This window comes from Dermacentor silvarum, chromosome 9, assembly GCF_013339745.2.
Source record: "Dermacentor silvarum isolate Dsil-2018 chromosome 9, BIME_Dsil_1.4, whole genome shotgun sequence".
Taxonomy (NCBI): Eukaryota; Metazoa; Arthropoda; class Arachnida; order Ixodida; family Ixodidae; genus Dermacentor; species Dermacentor silvarum.
In genome coordinates, this window is record NC_051162.1 from 161,565,369 (window position 1) to 161,578,541 (window position 13,173).

At 44.6% G+C, this 13,173-nt stretch overlaps 1 protein-coding gene across 2 annotated transcripts; it reads left to right on the plus strand.

The window, feature by feature from the left end:
- Positions 1-575: 575 nt before the first annotated feature.
- On the plus strand, positions 576-9,894 carry LOC119464606 (uncharacterized). Of its 2 annotated transcripts, none has more exons than XM_037725633.2 (8): positions 576-731; positions 1,324-1,457; positions 3,287-3,548; positions 4,495-4,623; positions 5,778-5,995; positions 7,793-7,843; positions 8,729-8,800; positions 9,628-9,894. In XM_037725633.2, exons 2-8 carry the CDS (start codon positions 1,335-1,337, stop codon positions 9,700-9,702), a joined length of 930 nt encoding a protein of 309 aa, XP_037581561.1. In that variant the 5' UTR covers positions 576-731; positions 1,324-1,334; the 3' UTR covers positions 9,703-9,894. The 2 variants fall into 2 exon arrangements, with proteins under 2 accessions (XP_037581561.1, XP_049511764.1); XM_049655807.1 differs by having other exon boundaries at positions 583-726.
- Positions 9,895-13,173: the final 3,279 nt, after the last annotated feature.

A 13,173-nucleotide genomic window follows, 5' to 3' on the forward strand; every position in this document is an offset into this window, starting at 1 on the left:
GTAATACAAGAAAAAAATTCTGCTCTTCGAGAAATTAACTTGAAAACACTGAACAGGGCTTCTACTCTTAGGTGATTTTCTGAAAACCGCTTCGAAAAAAAAAAAAGCGGCGTTATAGTTTAGTTAGCACTCAAGTAGAACCGTCTTTTGCCCTAATTGCTAGTGTTTTGTTTTTGTTGTGTGCCTGCCGAGAGCTATTTTCCTGATTTCTATTTATGCTAATTGTACTGTCGTATCTTAATATAGTCCTTTGACATCGTCTCAAAACGATGAGGCATTGAAATTCTGTTGACGCCCACGAATGAGCTGAAGCGACCGCCAATAATTTGTTGGAACCTATCTGATGCCGCAGTTGATCCATTCCCGCATATAGGTTTATCTGTTGGCGAAACTCTTCCGTCGCAACCTGTTGAGCAGCAGCCTACGTCCGGAACCCCAGTCTGGGACAAAGGTGTTGCCGAGCGGAACGGCTGGCGCCATCTAGGGCCACCTAGTGTCGATATCGATTTTTACGCTGGCCGCGCCGCACGGAGAAAGAGGGACGACGGCGACGCATGTGCGTTGCGTGTCGGGAAGCGTCTCCCCCTCTGTGCCGCCATATTGGACTTTGACGCCGCAACCAAGGCTGGGGGAGAAACCGCAGACGGAGGCTATTTTCCGGACCCCGCATCGTTGACGAGAGGAGCGGGCGTTGTCAAGCGCCGACAGAACACTCAAAGCACACAAGTGACGTGAGTATGGTGTCTCAAAACGTACAGTTGTCTTTGTGTTCTTCGTACGCTATTTGCGGACAGTGTCGCCGCAGAAATCGGGACGCAGTTTGAGCTGACCGGGTGCAAGTTGGTTGGTAAACCGTTCGCCGGGGGTCAAACGCTCCCTTTTTGTTACGTAATGCGTGGCGTAGGCGCAATTTTTAGCGTACCCTTGGTCAGAGTCACTCTAGACGTTGATGTCTGTTGCTATGATAGAGGATGTGCAGCATGTCATAAGGCAATATGCCTCGAAGTCCACCAATGGCTGCCATAAGAAACCGTAATGGGCACGAATTATGTTAATAGCACGGATATTCTGTGCGTGTCTGTACGTTTAAAACTAAAGATTAAGACAGCTTCCAGCTTCAAGGGCCACTTGAGTTAATGCATTGAAACGTATTAAATGTTGCCATTGCCTTTCTTTTTGCTCGGTTGTGAGGCAATGCTAAAAGGGGTAATTTGACCCCTTCGATGATCAGGACTACAAAAGCGACTGCTAAGCTCCATCCTGCCTGAATAAAAAAAAATAGTGAGCGAAGTGTTTACGCTAGTTTCACATCTTTTTTTTCAGAATCACTCAGCATGATCAACGCCAAACTATTCTTCACCGCTGTTCTTCTAAACGTCGCGACGCGAAGTTTCACCTTTAATCCGGCATCATATGACCGAGGTCTTGAAGGGTTCACAGATGGCTTCCTCAAGCAGGTGAGTTGTACAAGTCTGAAAATAGACTAAGCTATACAAAAATAAAACAAAACCTTTTAGAAATTACTTTATGCAGCTGCACGATACTGTCACGACATGTACGTAAAATATATTGCACTGCGTTCCGAAATATTTAAAGCACCCTGACTTGTCAAGTTGTTCAGACAGCTTTCTTTCAGAGAACATGCTGCTGTATTTATATACATATAAACGGATAATAAAGATTCATTTTACTTGATATCACTTGTTCCACTGGCATGGGACAAGAGAATATTCGTTTATAGACAATAATTGATCCGATAAATATGTAAGCAGCATTTCCGGACAGTGGGTGCTATTTTTTACTTTTATTTGATTCATTCGTGACTGCGTTAAATACTGAAACATGCATATATTATACGAGCCCACAAGGCGGACTAATGGCAGGTAAATCCACAATGGTACAAATGGGAAATAGCTTGAAGCGCAAATACACAGACACAAAAGAGCACATGAGACACAGACGAGCGCAAGACGATTTGCGCTCGTCTGTGTCTCATGTGCTCTTTTGTGTCTGTGTATTTGCGCTTCGAAACTATTTCCGATGTACAACCAACAGGCCCAAATCGCTACAATTCTGAAGTACAAATGGGAGCAGTAAAAATGTGGCATTAATGATTTCTCAGGAAGTAGCCTATATCGCACATGATGGACAACAGCTTCCGTTCGAAAAAAAAATGCTTCAGCAAGACAGAGAATAACCAACATTATTATGTAATGTACCCTTGTAGAGGCGTCCTCTTTCTAGAATGCCTTGAGCTCGGGCCGCGTCCTGGGCCCTCATGATAGCAAATCAATGCAAAACAATAACATGGTGGGCGGATAATGTGCAGAGAAAAATTCAAGGAACTACACCATACAAGCAAATACAAGTCTTGACGAAATGATAAAATGAAAAAACAAGAGCCTGAAGGAGAAGTGGTGGCGTTTGTAGTTCCAAAGCCGCCGCTGCGGTGCGGAACACTTCGTAGTAATGAGTTCAAGAATAATTTTCATGACCTGCACATTTTTAAAGGGCACACAACTATCCCTACACCAGCATTCGTCTCTAGCGAAGTGCATTCTTGAGCTGAACTTGGGATATCGTACTCGGCAGCAGTACGCTGTGACTCTGAGCGACCATGGCTGATGTGCAATAAATTGCATTACGAATGAAGGTTTACAGGTTTACAGGCCTTGTTTTCATTTACGGTGTGCGCTCTTGCACGCGATGTCAAAACTGGTTATGAAGCAGACTAATAGAACTTAAATTGTCAGTTTCTCAATACACCGTTCGGATCAAGTTAGGGAGTCACAAGGACCCGCCGTGGTTGCTCAGTGGCTATGGTGTTGGGCTGCGGAGCAGGAGGTCGCGGGATCGAATCCCGGCCACGGCGGCCGCATTTCGATGGGGACGAAATGCGAAAACACCCGTGTACTTAGACTTAGGTGCACGTTAAAGAACCCCAGGTGGTCCCAATTTCCGGTGTCCCCCACTACAGCGTACCTCAAAATCAGATCGTGGTTTTGGCACGTAAAACCCCATAATTTAATTTAGGCAGTCACAAGGATCTCTGCCACGGGCATCCAAGGCACTACCGATCAGGATGGCTTAGATGACTGTGGGCAATGTGCTGTGCTAACAGGTGCAGATGTTCGTTGTTGCCGAGAGCCATCTTTCAGAAGCTCAGTCTGTCGGATGTGAAGGTTTCGACTAACTTGTGTTGCCTCGTTTATGAAGCACCAGGTGTGTCTTTTGTTTTAAACTTTGGCGAATACTGCGTATCTCTGCATCTAACGTCTCGGCGCAGGTAATGTCCAGGATCCAGGGCTCCGGTCTGGACCTATCGGACAGCTCGCTCGAGTTCGCCGCCGAGCAGCGCGCCAAGCAGGAGCCGTCGCTTTCGGCGGACGTGTACCAGCGCGACCCGAGTTTCAGCGCGCGCCACCTGGGCAGGTACAGGAAGGAGGGTGGCGGTCAAGCCCCTCAGGTGGACATCCTCGGAGGACCTAGCATTCGAGACCAGGAGTACTTGCAGCACAGCTCGCTCTGGGGACACCAGTACGTCGCCGGTGGGTGAAACACGTGTGGTAGTAGCAGTGGTCATGGTATGGGACGGAGAAAGTCACGATAGCTTTTGTAGAAAAAGTTGTAGAAGTCACAATGAAATTACTAAAGGTATTAGCTTATCGAAGTGGCAATTGTGCTATAAGTAACTCCCACAACTTTTTATAGGTACTTGCAGTCGTAAACGTAGTAGTCGGAGGTCATTGGAAAGTGTAGTGTAGCTTTAGCGGCTGCTGGTCTGTTGGTTGGCGCAGTAATTGGCGCGAGGGTTCGAGCATGATTAATCCGGAATTTGCTACGAAGTCTACGCAATATAAAATCTCAAATAACTGGTGGAGATCATTATCTCTGATTGACAATTTGGACTTGATACAAACAGGCGTAGAATTCATCACTTCTGCTGGTTCATAAAGGGAATAAGACTGATGGCCTTGAATTTCCGCATTCGTAGTTTCAGCACTCATACAGCGGGGGTTGTGGGTTCGGCTACCAAGAATGGAAAGTGTTCTTTTGTCCGCTTTCATTTACATTTACGTTATTATTTCTATGATTTCATTAGAACAACAAATTATTTCCCGTTAACTTTTCTTTGCATTGGGATCGGTCGGCTTCACCTGATTGTGAGTAAAAAAATTTGGCCCCTCGTTTCCTTTCTTCTTGTTGATAGTTCCATTAAACGCGCTTCTAGCAGCGTCCCCAGTGAGGTGTGAGTAGTGGATAAACTTGAACCGGAACCAGCGGAATGTTGATAAGCAGAAGCAAGAAAAATTCGGTAAAAAATAAATGTAAGGCTTCTTTTCGTCCATAAGTTTCTGATTTCCATCATTTCCATTTGCTAAGCTTTAAGTAGGATAGTCCAGGGGCCTGCATCTATCCAGGCAAATGTTTCTAGAGCACAGAATTGGGTGGTGGCTACCCCAGCACAACGCTGAGAGCCTCGTTACATCGCAGGTGGCGCCGGTGAAGGCTTCCAGCGCCTGAAGCCCGATGGCAGCGCCAAGAACGTGCAGGTGGTGAAAACGGACGCTGTGCTTCCCGCCTACTGCAACCCGCCCAACCCCTGCCCCAAAGGATACACAGGTGATTGCAAGCCTAAAGATGTCCGGTGTCAGGCTAAATGTAACGAAAACCACGAAGGAAACTTTCAGAGGAATGAATGCATAAAGTGACCATAGCTATAACGGTGATTTCATACCTAATGTCTGTGTGTGTGTTTGACAGTGTTTATGGGTCAGTGGCCAGTTTGACGTTTGCAACTGTTTATTTATTTGTTTATTTACACATTGCCACATACTGGATTGGTGCGAAAATACAGTACATAGACAAGAAATCATAAAACATGCAACAGAATACATTAAGAATCATGCGTCAACGTACTTATTGATTAACAAATATCTTGTCAGTGGGGGAACAATGACAAGTAAAATGTATAACCCTAATAGACATCCACGTCGTTGCGATAGGACGCATTCTTTTTCTATTCCTTTTTGAGGTCTGCTTTGGATTCACTCTCTATTTCGGGCGAAACTGCCCATGATCACACGAAGTGCCTTGTGCTCACCCAAGAAAGTCACTGAAATAGAAAAGATGCCTGACTATTATGTTCTATACTTATATGCATGTACGCTTGCTGCACCCGAAGAAGGGCTGGTTGACAATGCAATACCGACACAGATCTAAGCAGCACAGACACTAAGAAGCCTGAAATTTTATTTCGCTACTTATTTATTCACCTTTTGTTTATTTAGATCACTGCGCTTGGCGGGAGGGCGTTCTTGTGCGTGAGGCATATTACAGTTATACGAAAGAATTAGCACAAGTATACATCGTAGCACAGAAAGCCTCAAGATGAAGTAGCCTGAAGACACATGATAGGTATATCACAAGGCAGCAGCACATAAAATTTATACATTCAAATATAATATTTAAAATTACATTATTTAAGGAGAATCGGCAATGTTGAAAAGTCGGTAGGTAACAAAGGGAGCAAGTACAAATATATAAACATTACAAATATCTTAGTAATATAACGAGAACTAAATTACACTTAGAGACTCAATTGGTACTACAATGGTTCTGGAAACGAATGGACATTAGCGGTAACAATGAGGAGTAACAAGGTGTTTCATGCGTGAGCGGTGTGCTGAAAGCAGGCACTGGGGAATTTTGTCTCATAATGTACCAACGGCGATCATTCTTTAACGCCCAATATCCGATGCCTGATCGGCTCGCAGCCGAGGACGGCTGCCTGGAGGACTTCGAGAACACGGCGGCTTTCAGCCGAGACTACCAGGCGGCGCAAGACTGCATGTGCGACACGGAGCACATGTTCGACTGCCCGGGCGCCACGCAGGAGAACGAGATCGATGCCTTGGCGCGCTCCATCCAGAACGAAGGCCTCATGGAGTCCACGCTGGACCGCATCGTGCAGCACATTGACCCCACTGTACCTGTACGAGAGTCTATGTCGCTGGCGTTTTTTTTTTTTGTGACAAACGTCGTTCGTTACGCATGGAGTGCACCGTACATTTGTCAGTTCATTATGTTTTCGTTGCACCTAGAACACGGCGTCCTCGATTCCAAGCAGCAGCTGCTTTCTCCTTCTGGGAAGCCTAATGTATAAACGCTCGTGCTGTTAGATTTAGGTTCACATTAGAGGATTAGGTTAGTCCGTAAGAATCACGACACTTTTCAGGCAGGATTGGCGCAGGAACAAAATGGCGCAACAGCAGCCGACAGCACGCCGAGCTAACAGTATTTATTTTCAAAATGAGGGAATATAAACTGCGCAGGTAGCGACATAAATTACGCAGTAATCTCAAAGAGCAAATAAGTAGGAGAACTAGGACGACAAATATGCATGTTGTTTTCACGTAGAGTCGTTGAGGGCAGGCTCACAGAACCCTATCCTTTCTTGCGAATGTAATAAAGGCTTCTCAGATTTATCCCTTGCGTTGATTATGGTCGCGCCATTATGGTGGGGCCTTGACTAGTGACCATATCGAGGCCTAGGGACGCATTAGAATAGTCACTCAATAACCTGTCATTTCGAGGTATGTGGTGTAAGTGGCAAGGAAATTATTTGAATGATGTTTAATTCTTTGGTATTGGGCTCTGCAAGCAGTGTCACGATGTACGAAACTGGTGAAGATTTAAATATATATTCGGCTGAAACAGAAGTTAGACACCGAGTTGGTAACTTCTTTCGAGTCCATGAAAGCTGGACTCGAAACGCAGTGTTGCTTTATCTGTCCTTCTATGGTTTTGAAGCATTGCATTTGGAAGTATTTAAAACCAAGCACCATTCAAAGCGAATAGTTTCCTATGGCTCTTTCGCTCAATTTCGTTGGTGACGGTCGGTTGTCGCTGGTTGGCTGTTGGCGGTCGGTGGGTGGCAGTTGGACTTTCACTGCCGATACAAATGAAGCGCGCTCTCCCCAGCCATGCGTGCCGAACGCCAGCAGTAAATATATCTAAGAAAATAACATCGACGTGAACGTAGCTCTCACAAACGTATCAGTTCTAGACGTGGAACTTGCAAGGGTGCAATAAATGTTTTGTCAGCTTCATAAACATTCTGAGTATTACGGCAGTAGTGAAGATAGGCAATCGGCAACAATGCGAAGGTAGACCTTGTCTCGGTGCAAGACACCCCTTCGTAACATCGCCTAGTGTTGCGCGTGTAAGCGAATAGCAGATCCTGCCGGTATGTGCCACCGTGCGATAGATTTGGGATATCCGAAGGTTTAAATCATAGGGTGGGATGGTCGGGAAGGATTTCCCACCCCTTCTTCCGCCATTCTCCCCTCCTGTGGCGTCTGCAGATGTACTGGTAAATGGTTCTGTTCTCTACGGAATCACGCGATGAAACAACAAATGTCACCTAAGTGTCTCCAATGCAACAAATATGCGCCTTCAAGCGTGTAATTTGTTTAATGAAGCGAATACATTTCTAAAAACGTTTTACTATTCGTTTACACCGAGAATCATCGCCGATAGTTTCCGCGCAAATTTTTATTTATGCTTCGGAAAATCACATTGTGCATAAACTGAACCATTTGCGTGTACGACGGTTATCTTTGTAATTTTGTTTCTGAACGCGTGCTTTGTTCCCTTGGATCGCGTGCACGTTGTTAGTATGCAGCACTGCCTAGAGGAAAAAGAAGGTAATCATAGAATGTAATGTCGTGATAACGTTGCAAGAAACTTCCTTGTGGGCAATAATTACCCTCTCGTTATCTTTCAACAGGTGGAAGGACAGCACAAGACCGTGATGGCTAAGAAATTCTTCAGAAAAGAGGTATGATTTCGATAGTATTGCATTGGCAAATATTATGTGATTGCTCGTTACAAGAAACATATAGTGGCTTGTGAATCCAGTTATAAGGTTAGCGTAATGTACTAGGTACTAGCAAGATATTGTTCTGTGTTGAACAGCTTCCATAATTCTTTATTGATGTTCAAGAAGAAAATTTATAGAAAGAATGGAAACACATGAACGAAAAAAGCTAGGAAACAAACAAACAAAAACATAGGTTTGGCACTTAGTCGTTAAAAGGAAATCTTAATGGTCAGTTTATTCTAACAACTAACACTCACAAAATAGTGCGGGCATATAACTGTGCATATAAACTAGGTATATCCTGTCACGTCATAGTATAGCTTGTGTGATGTCACGCAGGTGTTTAAAAAAATTCGAGTGAAGATGGTCATGTCTTCGGGTGATTTTTGCAGTCCTTTGGATATTTGCACAAATGAGAGATGGGAAGGTCTGTATCGGGGGACAGTTTGCTGAGCGCGTAACGGCGATATTGTGAAGTAATTTCTTCGATCATTGCATTATCTGATTTACTAAATGTACGCGCCACTGATTTTTAGCGTTCTTTGACGAATGACGAATGAAATTACTGCATTCAAACGCTGTTGCCTCTAAAAAGTACAAATTGTTCCGCATCAGGTTTAACGTACACGACGCAAAAGAAAAAGAATAATAGCCCTTTCGCGGAATTACGTGGGCATTGCATTTCAACAGTCCTTCACTTAACGCATGAATGTTTTCTACCATGGATGCATACCAACAAGCTCGCCTTCAAACAGTCTTCTTCCTTGTAGTCCGTGTCTCTAGCGCTATTTTCGATCATGCATGCAGTAGTTACACATACCTCTGTACCTTTTGTTTCTCCAGAACCACGAGTCTTATGCAAAGCGACACCCGAGAAAATCCAAGAAATCTGTCAAGCAGCCCAAGACTACACCTGTAAGTCCCTTCATGCATCTGCTTTTTTTGCACTAAAAGGATTCAAAGCGATTTCGTGGATCCTGTAAAACCACACACTGCACTCTAGTTTAACGCCGCATTTGCTATCTTAGGCTAGAGAGCGTTGAGCTTCTCAATACGATGGACTGTTTGCCAATGCTGTTTACCAATACAAAGCGACTGTTTGCCAATACGGTGTAACAGCTTTGGATAAGAGAAGCGTTGCACACAAGTACAGGGCCCCAATTCACAAAATGTTCTTACGCTAGAATTTGCAGTAAAAAAGAATTTTAGCCAATCCGGATGCCAGACATAGTTTTAGCGAAGGCTTCCAGTCAGTGGCCAAGCGATCTTAGGTAAAAAAGCATTGTGAATCTGGCCCCTGGTCTCTTAGATATGATAATTTCTTTAAAAAATACAATTGAACGTAATACCAACATTCTAAAAGTTGTGGAAACAGGTTAGTTCTGGGAGGCACCTGACCGCAACCTGCGCAGTAAGGATGTTGTGCTGGTTCCCTGGGTGGCTTCAATTCCTCACACGGACCGAGAAGTGTGAGCATGGAGGAGCTGTAAATAGCTTTACTGTTCTTGAAAAAGCGGATATCGTCTTACCATAAACTAATTGCTTGTTTCGTTCACAATACGTATGACATAAAGTGAGGCCAATGTGTGCATTATGATGGCTGCACATCCCTTCATATGCAGAAGCAGTACATCCAATCACTTAGGTTGGGCTGAAGGTTGTGTCACTGAGAGCTACAATTCTGCTTTTCATATTCTTGCACAACTTAGTGCAAGCTGCGCTAATTTTTTTTTTCACTGCAGGCAAAAAACCCATACCTTCAAGGCGAGAAGCTACCCGTGGTCGCCAAAAAGGCCCCTCTGGCGCCACGAAAGTGAGGAAGGAAGAGGACATTTATATCATCTAAACTAGTGTCCCATTTATGATATCCGTTGTTCATGTTGTGATACGTTATGTGAATAATTTAAAGCAAGTTTCACTCTTTTCCCTTCACGACGTCACAGTGTTGCTGTCGTTGACCAATGTTCCAGGAGACGTTTTGACGAATAAAATAATTTATGTTGTTAAAACGCTTTTGTGTCCGGATTCCACTGTCTGGGGCACGGTGTTAGAAGTACAGGTGGAACGACGGAGCGCCGCCGCCGTGCACTCGCTGCGTCGAACTTCGGTACCTCCCCGCCATCACGCCGCGAGATGGCAGGAGCGGTCGCGTGGCCGACATACGGGCGAGCCGGCCCCTATTGCGCATTTGTGGACGAGCGCTAGCCGTCTAGTCGAAGCAGTTATCGCCACGTTGCGCCCTTGTTTTCATTACATTTGTGCGATGACTAGCTGTGCTATTCATGCGAGCAGGCCGTGAAATGGGAAGAAGTGTTTTTGTGCCACGGTGCAAATCTGGCTACAAGACCTGCACTGAAAAAGTGTCGCTTTTTGCTGCACTCCGAGAAGCGGACCGCCTGAAGATATGGTGCCATGCGATTCCGCGCAAGGACGCGTGCTGCAGTCGACTGACTACGTGTGCGAGAAGCACTTCGAGCCGAGCTACGTGACGAAGACGTGGGAAGCAGTTAACAAAGGACACGTTTTTGTGAGCGCACCACGAAAGGCGGCTTTGGCAAAAGACGCCGTGCCGACGAAGTTTCCCGACTGCTCTGCTCACTTGACAAAAACAGAAAAAAATAAAGGCGCCTGCGGACCGTTGGCACCCTTCTGCCACCAAACGTAGCAGTGTCAGTGTGGAAAATTTTCTCCCCGTGCAAGAGCTATGCTTGTAACAGTGAGAATATTTGGGGTTTAATGTGCTAAAACCACGATATGATTATGAGGCACGCCGTAGGAGGGCTCCGGAAACTTCAGCAATCTGGTGTTCTTTAACGTGCACTGACATCGTACAGTACACCGGCCTCTAGCATTTCGTCTCCATCGAAATGCGACGGCCGCGGCCGGGATCGAACCAGCAACTTTCGGTCAGCAGCCGAGCACGGTAACCACTGTACCTACGCCGTGGACTGGCTACGCTCGTAAAGACTCCCCACATCCAAATGGACATGTTCCTTAAAGGACCGAGTCATAATGCTGTCCCTGGGCCACTATGTAAGACACAGACAGTGAAAATATCACTCGGATGGGAACAGAGAAGAATCGGAAATACATACCCACCACTGTAAATATGTCTCCCCTTCTCGAGGTGCCAAACCAGGACATTTTTTCATGCGCTAAAGCGTCGTCGATGCCTCAAACTTAGCTGCAGGGCACTTCCTTAAAATTCAGTGTTGTGTGTGCGACAAGCTAGCGTTAACAAAGTTTGTATTCATTACACATTTTTATGCGTAATCAACGACCGCTAATTGCTTCGAATGTTCGAGACAGCAATCGACAGTGCGTTTTGCTGCTATAGTACTACGGCTAATAAGGTATTGTTATCCAGTTAGGTACATATGACTTCAACAAACAGAACCAACTTCTGTCATATTTCAACGCGACTTCACCGTCATATGTTTAAATGCACGATATCACATGTCCGAATGTGAGGCATCCTCCTATCGCAACCATCGTGGTGGTGAATTGAATATATTCAACAGATATCTATGGCTGTATCGTCAAAATCTCGCATTTCTTCGCCGTTTTTATCTTGTTGCGTGAAAGGAGTCTTTTTTATTTATTGCGAGCGGCGTTCGTGGCCCCGAGGCGACCATGCATGATACCTCGTATCGGCCACGGGTACTGTGGCGCCATCTCGGGCCCCCTGCACAAAACGCCGACTGAAGTTATCCCTTTCCGGAGGCGCTGTTGGTCCACCTAAATACTTCTAACACCGTGGTCTGGGGAACTGAAGAAGAAGAAGATGATGATGATATCCTCAGCACATGGCTCGTACCCACTCCGGGGGATTGGCCAAGAATTGGGCACCTGAACTTTTAGATACGGTTTTTGAAACTACTGTTACAGTGCAATTTAGTAATCAGAACAGACAGATTAATTTTCCTAAACTGCAACATTAATAATATAAATGCCGTGCTATATCTCTCAGAGAATTGTAAAAGTAGGGATTTAAAATTTTATTCGTTTTGTTGACTGAATGAAACCGCAAACGGCATCAAACAGGTCCCTGTGGCTAAAGCGAAATACCGAGGCACCGAAAGTGAATACTATTTGTGAAGTTAAATTTACCCCTAATTTAGCAAGCGGAATTTAAAGAAGCCTTTTTCTTTGTAATTTATACCGACGGCATATTAAAAATAGTGTTCTACGGTTTCTATTTCTAGACAGAATTGACACAGCGGCGACATCGCCAGACCAGCCCTGTGTAAATGTAGGTTTAATGGCGGGACACGGCAGCGTAATTTTGTGATTATTGCTTGCGATTGTCTTGATGGACACCAATGTATTTTCCACGGAAATTTTAGGTGCTGAAATTCAGTCCATGATGTTATTGTTTCAGTGATATCTGTACGAATTGAAAGATTTCGATATCTGATCGCTGTTATTTGTGCCACCACTGGAAGGACCGATATCGTTGGTCTTATTCAGGGATGCTCGCGCTAATGAATCGGCCATTTCATTGAAATGTAATGCGCAGTGTCCTGGTACCCATAATAATTTTACAAGATTCAGCTGGGGGGGGGGGGGAACTAATGTTAGAAACGTCTTTAGAACTGGTGAATTAGCTGAAACTGTAAGCGCATTAGAGACAGAAAGGGAATCTGTTATAATAAGTGCGCTGGATTCATTTAAAGGGAGTTTTCGCAGTACTAGAATCATTGCTAAGAGCTCAGCTTCAAATACGACAGTAAAATCTGGCAGTCTCAAGGAGAATGACCCGCCAAGCGATAGCGAGAAAATGCCTACGCCCGCCTTATCGTCGTTCACAGAAGCGTCAGTGGCTATTATGTTAATTGTGTGTACGAGTGCAAGGTAATCTTGCTGTATATTATTTAATAACCTGACTGAATGAAACTTAGGGTTCTGTGGGAAAATTTCATCGAATTCAATCTTTAAATTTTGATTTGAGTCATAAGATGGAATAACGTCTCGAATTTTTAAATTTAAACTAATTGTTTTTGTACAAAAATAATCTGTTTGTTGTGAAAACGTGGCTAATGAGCAAGATAGAAAGAGTTTGGATCGTTTATAAATACATATTCGGATCGTCTCATTGGAAAACTGTAAAATTTTAGAAATGTTTGTGTCGTTAAGATGCGGAATCTGCAGGGCAATGTTGATAACTGGTAGAGGAACTTCGTCTTTGCAACTGCAAAGGACATGAAGTTGGACCACTGAATAGTAATGTTATTTCATATTGTTTGCCAAGGAAGGCAACGAGACAGAAGAGACATTTACGAAAATGA